The sequence below is a fragment of the Leptidea sinapis genome, chromosome 10, assembly GCF_905404315.1.
Source record: "Leptidea sinapis chromosome 10, ilLepSina1.1, whole genome shotgun sequence".
NCBI lineage: Eukaryota > Metazoa > Arthropoda > Insecta > Lepidoptera > Pieridae > Leptidea > Leptidea sinapis.
Window position 1 is genome coordinate 1,919,867 of NC_066274.1, and position 16,728 is coordinate 1,936,594.

The 16,728-nt window shown below is 32.9% G+C and overlaps 1 protein-coding gene across 10 annotated transcripts in view; it reads left to right on the forward strand.

Annotated features, from left to right (window-relative positions):
• LOC126966522 (RNA-binding protein Musashi homolog Rbp6) overlaps window positions 1-16,728 on the forward strand; it is a 934,160-nt gene that overhangs the window by 905,205 nt on the left and 12,227 nt on the right. For 9 of the 10 annotated variants that reach the window (XM_050810646.1, XM_050810647.1, XM_050810644.1 and 6 more), the window contains 3 exons: window positions 7,203-7,287; window positions 8,988-9,020; window positions 9,892-9,972. In XM_050810646.1, coding sequence (XP_050666603.1) covers window positions 7,203-7,287; window positions 8,988-9,020; window positions 9,892-9,972 — 199 coding nt within the window. Of the gene's footprint in view, window positions 1-7,202; window positions 7,288-8,987; window positions 9,021-9,891; window positions 9,973-12,832; window positions 13,420-16,728 lie in introns of those variants that run through there. The other variant, XM_050810649.1, reaches the window with a different exon arrangement.

Genomic DNA, 16,728 nt, shown 5'->3' on the forward strand with positions numbered 1-16,728 from the left:
GGCTTAAGTATTAGTTATTCTACTTCTTATGTCATCCAATACATCCTTTGCATTTATTTGAATTCTTAGATTCGCTGATAGGAACATGGAAATACTTTTACACAAGTTTAAGCTCTAGTTTCCATCAACTTGTATTACGTTTCTCGTTTAAGTTTGATTAAATCTACGTGCGTTTCTTAACTTACTTTTTTTCATTGACACAATTAAACCAGTGTTCCATTTAATTGAGCATTGTACTGCTTACAATTCCATGCTTGCCAATACTCGTTTTACTTGTTGTTCACTACATTAAGTAGCCATTTTTAAGATTCATGCAGTTTAAGATTTGCCAAGTTGGGCAATTAGAAACTTTTTAATTTCATCAAGAAACTGTTAACCGTTTTCCGGAGTCGCTTCGACTTTTTTATTGCTAGTTAAGTTCGCACCAAATCTTGCCTCGAGTTCTTACTTTTACTTTACTTCAAACATTTTTCAGTCATAAAGTATATGTGCGTTATAATTTTATTTTTAGATTTTAAAGAAAATCTTAGTAGAAATTGTTGTTGTTAAATCACTATTAAAATAAAGATTGCAGCAACAAATAAATGAGTTCGGTGAAGCACTCATAATTTTTGAATACATTAAACAGAAATAAACTTTAATATTGAATAAATTTAAATTTTATTAGAATTAGTACATACACATAGTTTCAAATAAAAATCATTCCATTTTATATAACAAATTGATCGCAAACTAAATTCTCCTGTAGATGTTTAAGTTGCTATCGAGTGGCATCGATTTCCCAGAAATAGCTCGCCCATGCGGTGGAACTGTATGGAGAATTGATAAATATTGTAAGGCGCCGTTACTGCTACCCTTTCATATTTAATGCTACTAACATTTCTATGGCAGTGAATACGCCAATCCTATTTAAAATTTAACGCCAATGTCACACGAACGTTTCCTACGTCTTAGATTATAGATTATATTATTGTTTCTTGTAAGCTCATTGTGATAATGTATATTATCAAGATATAAATGCGTAACTGTTACTTTAATATTCATATTTAAGCATTCTATCATAGTTAAATCATTTTAACACTAGAATTCTACAAAATAAATTTTAACGTCTTGGATTATAGCGGTTTCTTGTAAGCTTAGAGTGAAAATGAATGTTATCAGGATATAAAAGCAGTTACTGATAATTGAATATTAATATTTCGGCGTATTTCTATCAAAGCTGAATCTTTTCGATGCATCTAGGACTACAGCGATTTCTCGTAAGCTTGTTGTAGTAATGACTATTAACAATTTGTTTTTTTTTTCAAGGTTATAACCCTCACTTCTTGGATTAATAATAATTTTACAATTTTTAAATTTAATTTGTGTGAAGAATATTATCGAACTGCCACAATTAAATGATTATTGTTTATCGAAATACGATCAAATAATAACGATCAAATAATTAGTATCTTATATTACTTACTTAGTATTATTACAATCATACAGTTTCTTAAGATTAGTATAAATACTGTTATTTCATCTAAGCTCAGAGCGATTATCACTTTTATAAAAATAATTGAAAATTATTATTATTTAATATAAGATCAGGAAATGTTTTATAAAATAATCTTCTAGCTATTAACATTTAAGAAATTCTTTTGTAAAGCCCTCTTTATAAACTCAATAATACAGAGACATCTACCCAGTTGCTTGTATCTTTCTATATACAGCAAGATGCAACGTTTCAAGCTCCCGGGGTGCGGCTATTTCATTATCTGTGACCTGTTGAGCTCAAGATTTGCGAGTGATCTTTACGAGAGTACACTTTCTCTTCTCCATAACAAAATTTTACGAACTCTCTAATTTTACTTCCCATTGGTAGTGCAAACACTTAGTTAAACTGTGCAAAATATTAATTGATTATTATATCAATAATTGGTAAGGATGCCATTTATCTACATGTTTGATTTTATTCAACTATCCTATTCTTAATATATATCATAGTAATTAATAGTATAGATGTTATATCTTACATTATAAAACAATTCTAAGCTGAAAACTATTGAACATATTTTCATGAGAGGAAGGTTTTATTTGATCACTTTTTTTTCCAGGAAAATAATAATAGTATTGTAATTTCATACTTCTTATTTGTTTATAAATTTTTACATTAAGAGAAATTCATAAACATATCACTATATTTTTTGTACAGGAGTAAGTCTGTTAGGTAAGCTAGTTATAATATAAAATTACCTTAAGCTAAACGAAGATATAAATCTATCGAAAACATATAAAATTTAAATCACTGTATAATATACGAATTTAAATTTCCTCGTTTTAAAGAGTCAACAAAGGCAGATTTTGACTTTTGTTTCTTCAAGTATTTTATACTAGACTTGAGGCTGGCCGTGTCTTTCTCCGTATAAATCCGGGGAAATCTCCCCTACGCGACAGTTTACTCATAAATATAAATTGACTAATACTATTTTTATTACACGCAAAATTTTAATTGTTTTTATAAATCAATTTTACAAGTGATAATACACATTAAAATCTTTCTAGCCGGAGATATTTTGGAGAGCCGCAAGAAATAGAGAGGCACACAAATATAAACGTTCTGACTAGGAATAAAAACAATATTTATTGAAAAAGTTTTAGTTTTGAACATAACAAATAGCAATAATCAATTTAGCATATCATTAAATGTCTCCATGTCTTGAGTTTAAGTTTCCGTTCGACAACAGTCAGTATCTTGCAAGCGTAGTCTGTCAATACGAAGTCGGGAAAACCTGATAACTTATCCACAACCCCCCTAGCGCACCCACTAATATATACGTTTATCGCTTAACGTCTAAAATTTTCAAACCGAAAGCAGAAAGTTGTTTGCGATTTCTATGGCAATATGTTTAGTCGTAACGCACTTTCTTTATTTTTTAACTTTGTTATTGTGCTACTTCGATTCGAATACATAGGAAATTGACCTTTATTTTTTGTTAAGATTGTGTTACTCTACTAGACAACAATAATACATACCAAAGGGTTGGTAGAAAGAAAAAATTCACTCAATATAAAATTGATAGTTACCAATATTAAAGCCACCACAGCAGCACTAATGCCTGATATATAATCATTATAATGAATAATGTGTTTTATTTTATGATTTGGTGCAAAATGTTTGGGTTTTTGTTTAGTTTAGGTAAAAACCGGCAAATCTGTAACTACATGGGGTAAGTAAGGTAACTAACCAAAACAATCGATTTATTACTTACTTACTAAAATGTAAAATAATAAAGTAATAATATTTCTCGAGAGTACAATGATATTCGGTATTGATGCTGAAAAAGCAACGTGCCACCGTTTCTAAAATATGAGTAAGCACTTTCAGAATAAACAAAAGAAAACACACGCGTAATGCATCTATGTGTGATGCATTTTTGGCTGACATAAATCCTTATAGTTCAATTTTTTTTTGTCAATACTTCAAATTACATTTTTTTTATAATAAATATTACTCTTTGAAATACAAACTATAAGGAAACTTGTATGCCTGTCTGTGTAAAGATAGAATACTATATCTTCGATTACTAAAGAAGGTCTTAAGAGAGGATTTCTAATACATATCTTTACTGGGTACAGAATGTCCATAAAGGTATATATTTGGCAATATGCCCACATTTTGCCCTAAAATATGTTGAGGAAACAGAAATTGCTTTGCAAGAAAACAAACACAAATACTTACAAAATGCAGTTAACATCAACATACAAGCAAACTATTTCGACAAACAAACACGGCGCTAGAAACTTGGCTTATTTCGTTGTTCCTCTGTACTCTACGACAATGCTTCAGCGTTTACTCTTTCAATTTTCGATGGAGTCATGAATCAATTGTTTAGACAACAGACTTCGTAAAATGAGATAAAAATAATTATTTTATGATGTTTCGTTTGGTATCATAAGCTCTAATATTGAATTGAAATAATATTAATTCAGAGGCTAATAATAGTGTAAAATAATTATTATATAATAAAAAAAAATATTAACTGTCCTGAATTATTATATTTGATATTAACTTATATTACTCGTACCTAGTATATAGGAAATAACCTTTTGGCAATTTTTCTTAAATTTAATTTCAACAAGGTTCAATGCCAGGTTTCTTTTTAATTTTTAGTGTAATAATGTTTATCAACCAACGTCGATCTTTAAGTCCATAGACCCCTGGTAAAGGGCAAAATATTTCAGATGTCATATAAAAAAATATCTAATATAAATCAAAGTAACCAGCTGTATTGTTTACTACCTACTGTGATTACTACCTGACCAATCACAATATTATGTTTTGATCGTTATTTGACCAATCAGCATTTAGTAACCAGCGCCTTCTAACCTCAGTTGGTCGACTAAATTGTTTGTATTCTGAATAATATTTGAGTATTAAGAGTCAAATTTACTATACTGCGACCGTGTACTGGAAGACGCAGTGTTGATAAGTCATCAGGCGAAAAATGTCCACTGATGGACAAAGTCCTCCAGATCTCCATGTCGGTCCTGCGCGGTCATCTTTGGCTAGTCACCCTCTGCCTAATACCTCTCTATAATACCTATAACAAAACATTTAATTACAATCGTTTAATTATATCATTTAATTAAATCAATCGTTTTTGGCAAGCAAAATGGCTTTAAATTATCACATATATTTTTATGTTTTACTAATCCAAAACGCAACAGAGCGTAATGCCATCCCGTCTTGCGAAACAATTAAATTTCTCATACACAGGTGGCATTTGAAGTACAATTTTTAAGGCGAGAAAACTTAAGACGAATCTTATCGGAGCAAATCTTAGTTCGCTCGGTTAAATCGCGACCCTTCCGTTCGTGTCGAATAAGAGTCGGCGTAGAACCGATCGATATATCGCCTCGAGAGCGCCTACCGGGCTAAATACAATTTACCTTTGTTATTTTTCGTGTCATTAAACTGCGTCGCGATTTCGAACGCTTGATCAGAATTGCGAGCTCCGATGCGAATTGTTTGTGAGCTTTTGTTTCGCACTCGGTCGCCAGCGACGCGACATCAATTAACATTGGGACCCGACTGAATTTTCTTCATGGCCGTTCGTGTTATAGGTGGATTTTACGAAATCATTTTCCATTGGAGTAATGCCGGATATTTGGATTGAATCGTTTTATTGTTTACAATTCCATGCGATCCAATAGAGCCAATAAATATTCCGGTAGGTATTTTTTTATCAGATAGTATTAGATTAATGTATAACTTAACCTAACCTTAAAAACATTTCGTATTCGAATGGAAGAATTAACGGCACGCACCCATGAACCGATTATTAATAACCACCAAATCATTTTATAATAAATACATATATATACACTTGAAACTGTAGGTATATTGCCAGTGATGAGATATGAACGGAACGATGACGTGGTTGCCTTATGAGTAAGCTCATGGTCGTTTAGAGATCAATGGAGTTTTGATTAGATCGAAAAAGATTCAGGGGAATCGTAGAAGAACCAAAGTCACCGACACAGCGCAGATGTTTGCAACTCTGATGTGGCAGTGGGTAGCGGTTTCGAATGGCGACCACATACTGGACAAAGCAGTGCTGGCAGGCCCCCACAAAATGGATTCATGACAGGTCATGATTGCCCGAATAGGTTGAATAAGAGCAGCGCAGGACCGACCATCGCGAAAATATTTGGCGACGCCCTTTGTCCAGCAGAGGAAGGCTTCTTGCTGAAATGATGATTATGACAGACTTCAAATATTGATAACAAGGAAACTAAAAACTTAACATTAATATTTTCTTCGTTTTGAAGTTGGTACAAATTTATAAAGTACCATTATAATCAGAAATATAATTTTCTGACAAATACAATGTAATGTACCAATGTATGTAAAAATTTACACGAATTCTGGAATTCCAATTCCATTCTGAAATTATTGAAGTTGGTTGGTAATAAAAAAAACTTACTTAACACTAATTTCATATATAGAAAGGTATTTATTAATATAGTTCTCGGCAAACTTTCAACACTATAATTAAGTCGGTATTTATCTACTAACAAAACAAACATTTGCGTATAATTCATACGCTGCAGAGGGACAAACACGATAATTTATATTTGAATACACCAAAGTTTACAACGAAATGCAAAGTAGTTATTAGTGCTCGTTATAACTGACAAACAATCTGAACTTCAAACTTAAGCTGTATATGTTGATTATTCAAGCCTTATCTGAGCGTAAAACTTTGCGAAAGACACTCATACCGCGCAGCCTCGCAATCACTTCCCTGCGTTAATGCAAAAGCACGTAGTTTCGTGTCTGTGCAGAAAGTTGTGCGAACTGCACAATGTGTGCCAGCGCTGTGGTGAAGCCTTCATTTGTCGGCCCGTGACGTTTCTGTGACAAATGTGAGCAGGACTTAATGTAGCGTACGTCTAAGCGACGAGAAGGCGCTGCGATTATGCGCTATGAAAATTTTTACAAAGGAGACTTTGAACAGACATGGTTTTATGGTGTTATAATTCATCACGTGGGTATCACGTGACGTTTTTCGTACTTTGCATTACTAAGTACTAAGTAGCAAAGACAATATGCGAATTCATTGTCATATTTTATGAGTTTTAAAATGCAAAGCAATCAAATTATCATGACATAAATCAACATCCACTTTGATAGTGTCTCTTTAATACATAATTTCATTTCATGACATTCAGGGGAATTAATTTAGATGATAATAATTTCAGCAGCTGTAACTTCGTACTGTATGATAAGCATAATAAGCTACTTGACTGGGTAAAGCATATTAAAATTCAATTTGAGACTCCGGCCGTGAAGCATAACGGATTGTCAACCGATTCTGTCGCCCCGCTTTTCTCATATAATTTTGAAACTCACCCTTTCTATAATGATATTTGTTCAGGATCGGCGGAGATAATTTTAATTTTGATTTCTCCATCAATATCTTGATGTTATTGTTTCGTTATTATAGTGGTATTATAATGATACTCAAAATCTAAAGAGAGTTTATAGGCGAGTTATATGAGCAGTAATTTGTTTTATGAAACTTTAGAGATCCTTACGAAAATTTCAATAATAAACAGGTATAATCTTAGCGAATGTAATAATAATACATTTGTGTTTTTATCAACTCCAGCGCTGACGATTAGTATTTTTCATCAAGGATTTTTATTTGTTTTAGGTGGAATGCAAAAAGGCACAACCGAAAGAAGTGATGCTTCCAGCAAATTTGGCTAAGACGCGAGCTGCAGGGCGTGGGGCCTACGGTGAGTTGCTTAGTAGCGCCGTGGCAGCTGGTGGCGTGAGATACGCTCCTTATCCCGTTCATGCGCCCGCGCAAATCCTGGTCGCTGGCACTGGCCTGGGTGCGGGATCAGCACACGCAAACATGTACCGCCGAGCGCTAGCTGCTTTCCGACCTACGCCTCGCCCCCCTCGCCCTACCATCACACCAATAGCCATCCCCCCACTTGCATACTCCATGTCTGAGTTTCTCGGAGCCCATGCCCTAGATATCCCTACATTATACTCACCTCTTACCGCTTCCACCCTCCACACGCCATTACCACTTTGATCCACAATAATTTTCCAACAACAGCCTCATCATCCCTTTTAAATCCAGGCCTAAATGATTCCCCTAATTCATATATCGAATGTCCTTTGATTTTACTTCGAACATTGCTTATCTCTCTTATAATAATATCTAAAGTGTCTTATTTTAGTAATTGCCATTAGAAATGTTAGTTAGCAGATTGTGAACTATTTTACCAGATAAGGTAGATCAGTTTATATAATGAGAAATTTGTAAAAACAATATCAAATAATATAGGTTATTTATGCCGAAAGGTACAAAGCTAATCTGGAACAATTTTATGTAGGTTTGATAGAAATATTTTTCTACTAAGCAGTTGTAGGTGCTTTGATGAGTTTTCGTTTTTAAATAGATGGGGATATAGAAATTCGCCTGAGTTCCATTGATATTTTAGTAGATTTCTTAGGGGAAACGAATGAGAATCGAATGATTCAATCGAGTCTTGCCAATGTCACTACACTTCCATCCATATACAATGAATCGATTTTGTGATCGAAATTTCTAGAACATTTTTAATTGCGGCTGTTTTGATGAGGCGTTGGAATCGTATTTTCGTAAATAATGTTTTTATATTTCTTAGCATTTTTTATGAATAGCTTAACAAGTTGATGTCACCTATTCAAAAATGTTTTCATTGGAAGCGAAGAGGTATTTGTAAACAGTCGATGTTGTATGAGACTATTGTGAAATCATTAGTACTTTCTTCCTCCTTATTTATTTATTATTATTTCAAGTATCTTGAGTTTCATCCATAGATATTAGTATTTATTTGTTTTAGAAGTCGTAAATATTTTAGACAAGATCATCTAGTTCTTTATGAAGCTTATAATTATTATAACTTAAACCTCTTTTGTTTTTGTTTTTACTTTTACAGTTAACTACAAGATGTATGTGTGAAGTGAAAATTAATTATATTTACTGCAAGTAGTATTCGTGTATATTGGTATTAATGTAAAAACATATTATCTTTGTAGGTTTTCGTAGAGTTTAGATTAATAAAATAAATTATTTCTAAATTTATAATAAAAAGTTTGTTTGTTTAACATGTTTAGATTTAGTCTAACATTTCTTAGAATAGTTAAACGTTTTCTATATATAATTACATTAGTACTCTTACGGTGAGAAGACACTAACATACCCTTATATAACATTCTAGTTAGATTTTAGTAGAAATATTTAGAAGTTTTGAATGCTATTATATGCTATTAATAAATTATAATGTATTAAAGAATTAGTGCAGTTCGTATTTGAACATTTTCGCCAAGCAAAATAGTGTCTCCCGGCACGAATATTTCAAGTAAATAATATTAAAGTTGTATATTACGTTAAGGTGTAAGGATCGATCAATTTATGTAAATGTTTTTACATTTCTAGATTTCATGTGGTCATTGGGTGCTCTTCCTGACGGTAAGTGTACTTATTTCACATTTATTTATATATTTAATGCACCTCAAATAATCAAATTATTACGAACTTATAACAACTTTCCAATTTATCTTCATTGGGTTTTTTGCTAAGAGAACCATTATAATTTATTGGGTGAGTTATTTCAAAGTGAAAAGGGTTGTTAATCAAAGGGTTATGATTACGTCACAGGATCTATCAATAACAATGCATCATGTCTTCTGACAGATACACTATTTTGATTGGCAATAATATGATGAACTATCCGGCTTGTTAACTAAGACATTTACATATGATCATTTCTACATTTCATACCTGACATCCAACAGCCGAATATACCAAATTTGACAGCCACTTGAAAATATCAATGTTCATAATATTATTATTACAGTAGTCTCAAAATTGCTTAGATTAGTTCTAGAGTTTTGTTTCAATAAGTTTACTCTATACTGTTTATAGCTCAATTACTCCATCTTAAGACCAGTAGTGCTTAGACAATAATCTGGACACCGTCCAAGGCAGTGTCGTTACAGAAGCATACCTTTATTTTGTGACACTATTTTAGAATGAGGACATTGGAGTTCGTGGATGGTAATAAGTGTTTAACAGGACAAGCATTCAATATGATCCTTCATATAATTGAATATTGCGGAGCATGTAATGCAATTTGTTTCGTTTGAAACAGCAGTGCATTTGCCCTGTTCTATTCAGGTCTGAAGGGTAAGGGAATGGGTGCCAGTGACAACAGGCTCATAAGATATTCCATCATAAGTCTTAGGGCACAGAAATAATCTGAACTTTCTAACTCAAAAAAGGATGTTTTTTTTTATAATTGTATCATTTGATTCTTAATGTTATATACTTTTTTCGGCAGGGTTCCCAGCTGCATACGCTGCCTACGCAGCAGGACGTAGTTATTCGGGCTATCCTAGCTTCGGGCTGCCGTACCCTGCAGGTAATCCCCTGGCGAGCTTGCACCACCAACTATCCGGCAATCATTACCATCACTTGGCGACACTCCTGCCATACCACCCACTCGAGCTCAGTGGGGTATACAATGTACACGCCATGCATCTGTGAACACGCTCAGCGACAATGCATTCCACTAACTATTAACGTTTCGGTCTACCCCTTACTCTACAGTAATAATAACTAACTCTTTCAACAGCCTGACCGCATACGCTTTGTAATCTATAACTCGGGTGACAATATCCTAACTTTCATTCCACTAACTCGCGCCTGCAAGGCAGAAGTTCGTGTGAACTTCAACTAACAACTTACCTAACAAGTTCACACCTCTAACAATGACTGAACCATCAAGATAAATCTGCTACGCCGTCAATTACAAAACGTCCAACTTTTGAGAAACGCTGTATATTGTTTATCTTCGGAATATTGTCGCGACAATCGGCCAAATGCGAACGCCTCGCTCCGTGTTTACAGACGATTTGCCCTAACGATTGTCAAATGCTACGCGTCCGACAAACACTACAGTACAAATACCGCGTTCACTTCACTGTTCGTTTCCCTGAAGCCTGAAGGATTCGTAATTCAATTTCATAATAATAGCTTGCATAACGATTTACTTATGCTAACATATTTTCATGTTCACTTAATGCTTTTTATATTTTAACATTAATAGTAGAAGTGAGTATTTTGTCTTTTTACTAAAAACCTAACATTTCAATCGAGGTTTCGTAAGCTGCCTAATAGCTTAAAGCTGGGGTGACGCACAGCTGAACAAATAACCATCGTGTTGTTTGTTGCTACAAGCTATTTGTGCGAAAGCTGTTTCACTATGCTTACTGGCTACTAACGAATGCTGCAAAAGACTTTTACAAAAAATTTGCATTAATTATTACATTCTGTTATATTCACTATTGTTCGTAAAGAGCATCAGTATAAGTATATAACAAATACAACCTTATTGCTATAACTTCAGGAATACAAACTTGAGTTGCAAATAGATAGTCAATCGGATAGGTTTCTTTGATCTTTTTATTGACTTTCCTTAAAAGATACATAAATACAAAGCACAAATCAACCCGTATACAAATATACAAAATGCAAAACGTGTAATATGTACAATCAGTATTCCGTCTTTAATACAGTAATTTAAAAAAGTAATGCAATTGTAAAGTTCAGTATAAATTACGAAACTTGGATGTGAAAGCTCAAAACGTTACGCGTTGGTGGGTCTTATAAATGTAATCTGCATATTTATTGAAAATTTTAGTCCCGTTTATTACCAACATAGATCTCATCATGTAGGTGATGTTAGGTGTAGTTATATTAAAGTTTTCTCTCTCTCTCTTAATAAACTTGTAGCAATTTAGATAGGCTAGGCTAATCCTTTTATTAGCATGCTGTAGTGCTAGACTAAGGGAGACTTGACACATCTTTACATTTTCATTATTTTAATTAACCATATTTTTGTTAATGCAATATAATTTAACATTTTAAAACCGACGGTTACTATTAAAATCAGATGACTTCTACGCTCTTTTGTTTTCTACTTTTCTAGAAGCGAGACAATTTCATTAAAAAAAACGAAACTTAAAGTATTAAGTTCTATTATGCTTATTTATACGCCAATACATCTAATATGATTATTATAGTTTAGTTCATTACAGTTGTGTAAAGTCGTGACTCTCTTAAAAATATTATAGGTACTTAATATAACTTTTCGTATAGATTGTTAAGGTTCGTAGTAAGTCATAATAGGCATTTAGGAATTCATTTCTTAAGATCGCTCAGTTTAGAGGATGTATAGCCATCTACCTAACACATAGTCATTATTTTCGTAGCTAAACCAAACACTAGCATTAGCTTAGACATTTTTTGATTAATTTAATATAAAATTAACACGATCGAGCTTGAAAATATTATTTTATGACCTTTATTAAATATTCGCTACAATTCTATTGTATATCTTAAATGTATATATAACCTATTTTGCGTTTTAAAGTTATTTCTGTATTATATTTAATTATATTTACACTGCTTAAGCGATACTGTTATATTTATATTCATTGTTATTGTTATTTAATATTTTTGGATGTGACTATTTTATGCTTCCCCGCTCTTTATTAATGTTACGAAATTTTTTAAAGTAATAAAAATCGTTTTCCATTGACGCAATTTGTCATGGGGATAATCAGCGATCTGCGATAAGCCGATGCTTTATCGTTGAGCTTCACGCCGGTTATTTTTCAAAATTGTTTTCCAAAGTTTTCACTCGATCATTGTATCGATAATTGTTGCGACCGTCCTTATCGCCATCCTCTAAACTAGTCATAAACTAAGCTTGAATAAGAATCGTATAAGTACATTTATAAACGAGTTGCTGCATCGTATCATAACTAAGTCAATCTTACAAAACCGAACACTCATATACATAATCCCTTTCAAAATCTTAATCTTGCGTGTTACAATAATATTATAAGTAAGTAAATTCATAATATTAATGTGGTTAGTTTCGTAAATTAATGATACCCTGAACGCTTCCGATCCCTGCATTTTGGTTGTGCGTGATACAAATAGGTGTTTTCTGTACTCAAAATAAAAATTGTAGTTTTTTATATTATGCCAATTTAAGTTTCCCCATTAAATCTTGATGAGTGGAATCGTGGGAAGTTCAACATTGTTATTTGCATTGTAATTATTTTTTTCATTTACAAACGCCAATTTACAAGGGTAAATTTTACTTTACATACTTTCTGACAAACTTTGTTTTTATGCGCCGCGGTTCTGCCCCAGACCTAGTCATTCCCAGTCCGTGGTGGACTCTGTAGCTTTTTATTTTATTGCCGCAGGTGTGGTGGGAGTTTTACCGCCGGAAAGTCGTCTATTGCTTGGTGTGGAGTATTTTAACCCGACAGAGCTCGGACACGGCTCGTAACTCTTCGCACCCGGACAGCAAGCCCCACACTCTGTAGAAAACGATTCCCAATCGCTCTTATATCTCGCTGATTTCAATAAAGTTGTTTTATCTAAAACGTCCTTTGTGTCACGCCTTCCATCTCTAATCGAAACGGTAAATAGTCTAGGGAATGCAATGTCGCTACATTCGCCTATTGAAATATGCGAATTGCGTGAATTTGCAGATTCATACGTGTTTATTGCCCAGCTAGGTCCGCCCCTATAGCTTGATCAAACTTATTAAGCTAATAATGCGGTATCCCTCAGGAAGTAAACCGATGTTAATTAGATAGCCAGCGTCCGTAATGCACAATCAATTATTGTATTCTAATATAACGTGTCAAACTTATGTATGATAATGTAAGTCACAATTGTTCTTATCGTTGTTCCGACATATCGTCATAATATTGTTAAGGTATTTATGATATTGTGAAGTCGCTTTAATTTAAAATAAAGGATTTTGCCAATGTATAATCGAAAATATTTGTCTCACTTCTCATACCAACCTCACATCGATCTATATAACTAGCTAGAAGAGATTTAGTTCTTTATTGCTACATAAATCAATCAATTATTGAAATAAATTTTTTGTCATAAAACAATGATCACAAACGTGTTGTATCGCAATATGAAAATATTCGAATAATTATTAAAAGATTTTTAATTTCTGACTCATCCATAAAACGATAAGAAACGTGTGTTTTGTTGTTCTTTTTTATATCGTATTTGTAAAAATGATCGCACTAACGACTCAGAAATATTTAGGTTGAGGCTTAAATAACTTATTATATTAAAACTGTATTCATTCAGATTACCAAACATAGGAAATAAGTTGAAATTTCACAAAGAACATTAACGCAATAAAAAATATTAGCACACTATGATTTCGGCAAATGTCCTGGCTTGTAAAATATGCCATTATAATACATTCAAGGTTTATCTATAAATATTTAGAAATCTGTAGCAAACGCTTGGTTACTCGTAGAAAGTCTCCTGCTTAGAGAAAGGTATGTGAGACCACGAACCACAAGCCGTCGCGTCTTCGGCATTCCACAAATTCAACACGCTTACCCTCAGAATGCACTACGTGAACCAAACTCCAACTATTTTACATAGTTCCTAACCATATACACTGTTGTAATGAAAAATACAATTGAACAGTGCTAGACATGAATTCTAAATTCTAAAATTGAATCTCAAATACTTAAAATTCAATTAGAAAATTGTATGTTATATTGCGTAATATTAATAATCTGATACCAGTGGGATGCTTTTTTGCCTAGAATGTCTGCGTGGTGGGTATAATAGCGACGCCTTATTGTATTGTGAAGCCAGAATGTGCAAGCATTATTGTATTTAGGTTTGATATGTGCTGTAGCTGAAATAACTGGGCTAATGAGACATAATATTTTATGCCTTAAAGTTGCTAGCATAATAGCAATACACAAGAGTTTTGGGTTCAATTGAGAATCCTCATCGGCGCAGCTCACATCACTTAGTACCAGGGAATTTTCTGATAAAAACATGCATTTGGTGCTGATTAAATGTCTGTTTCCAAAATGTCAATAGTTTGTAATAGCAAAGAGTTATAGTTGTTAGCAATAATAGACAAATAGTTTTGTTGGATGAGTCAGAGATCTCGAGTGTTAGATTTTACACCGTAGTTTCGTCGTCTTATAGATATTAGTTTAGCTTCTGTATTTCCTGAGAAAACTAGTCCTTATCTCTTCTAGCTTAGTAATGATTGAATTTGTTATTTCTCATGCCATTGAATATCGGTTTCGTGAAATAACAAGTTTAATTGTTGAAATGATTCTCGTTTGAAAACGATACATAGTGTTGTAACCAAGAAAAGCAGTTCGTGAATGGAGTCTGGCGACTACGTCATCAATAGGGCGAGTAACATTTGAACATCTAAAGTTTGATCTCTACTACGTTGGGATAGATTAGTGTAGGCAATATATTTGCAATAAGTGTGTGATGTATTACTTGATTAGATCAAGAATTAGTCGAGTTCATCGAGATATTACTAGTAATTAGAAGTCGAAAGAATATAGTCGGAAATACAAAAATGTAAACTAGAATCGCTTAGTCGATAAATAGACTTTTTTGTCTTAGTGTGTGAGAAGATTTGAAGTAAAATTGTAGACATAAGTTGAGATAAAAAAACAATATATAGAATTTAGAGTAAGACGATAAGTCAGAGGATTCCTTCAAGATCTGTAGAGCTTATTAGAATGAGTTCGCGGACAAACGTAAGCGTAAAATTAATGAATAATACAGCTTCAAATAAAATCTAGTCTGTAGATTATTTTAATAGTAAATTATTGGTGGTGCAAACTCTTCTATAGTCGTAAAATATAGTTTTAAGACGTAAATTAGATCGAGTTATCATTGTTATGCATTAGGCATATTAATTATTGATGTACTTTTGTTCAAATTATATTATAATTGATAATTTGCTGATAGAAAAATAGTAGTAATTTGTACTAAACATTTTAAATAGAATAGAAATTTTGTGAATAAAATATGTGTAGACAGTACAATGTAGTCAAATGCGGCCTAATCGCAGATTTTTTGTAAAATTCTAAAAGTAGAAGATGTTTTGTAATTTGATCTATATGTAAGTTGTAGCTGGTTTTTGAACAATTTTTGAAGTGTGAATTTACAATTTTTTTAATCCATTATGCTTATTGTTGTGGCTTTTCGTGTTTCTATAACTTTCTGTGACTGAACCAGCATGCTAACCCATACTTAGATATATATTTAAAAACGACGAACTAACGATTGTAAGCGTGTAAAATTATCGATAACGCCTGATGTTCATATGAGGAGCATCAAAACCCGATTAATACGCAATTGAGATGAGCTCCAATGGGCAAAAACATCCGGAGTGGAGGAAGGAAAGCTTATCATCTTCAGAGAGAACCGTTATTGATGATACCTATTAAATATACGTTTTCTGTAGCGCGATTCGTGTGCGAGGGCGATCTCACGTAAAAGCGAAAATAAAACATCTCAACCTCAAGTGAGAAATGAAGAATGGGTATTACCGTAGATGAGATATGTGGCTATACTACTTTTGAATACATAAATCATGAGTGTAGAGTTATTTCACCCGGCTTATTCAAATTAATATATACTCATTGTTTTATTTGTATAGTTAACATCTTCATCGACATTATACATAACCACTAACTTATGATATAAATAAATAATTTATGGGAGGACCAACAAGTGTTCGAATCACAAAAATAACTTATCAATTTGTATTGAGATTTATCATATCATTCTCAAGATTAATAAAAAAATGAATTAAAACTTTTAAAGACATATTAATAATTTTCATGGTTTTTTCTTTATCAAAAAACATTTGTGCAAATACTATTTATTCTAACTCTAAATATGTAATCGGAATTCTAGATCAGTTTATTAAAAATATTTATACTTACTCACTATTGCTTAGTTAGTAAATAGTGGGCGTTCGTCTTTTCCGCCCGTTGTCTAAACTCTAATAATAAACTTTAACGTCTCATTGTAAGATATTTCAATAATAATACCATTTCCATGGCCGAGTCTCTCAAGAAAGTACGCTCTGTGAATATTTTCTACGGCCGTCATCCCACTTCTGAAGAAGAATTATTAAGTTTCCCGAACTTCGCAATTATGAAAGTTCGAATGGCTCTTGCAAGACGGCCTCTGAATTTATAGATGAATGTGTGCTCTACGTAAGGTGAGAGGCTTACTCAAAGTGCAAATCACCTTGTACCTCCATAAAGACCCAGTCGGT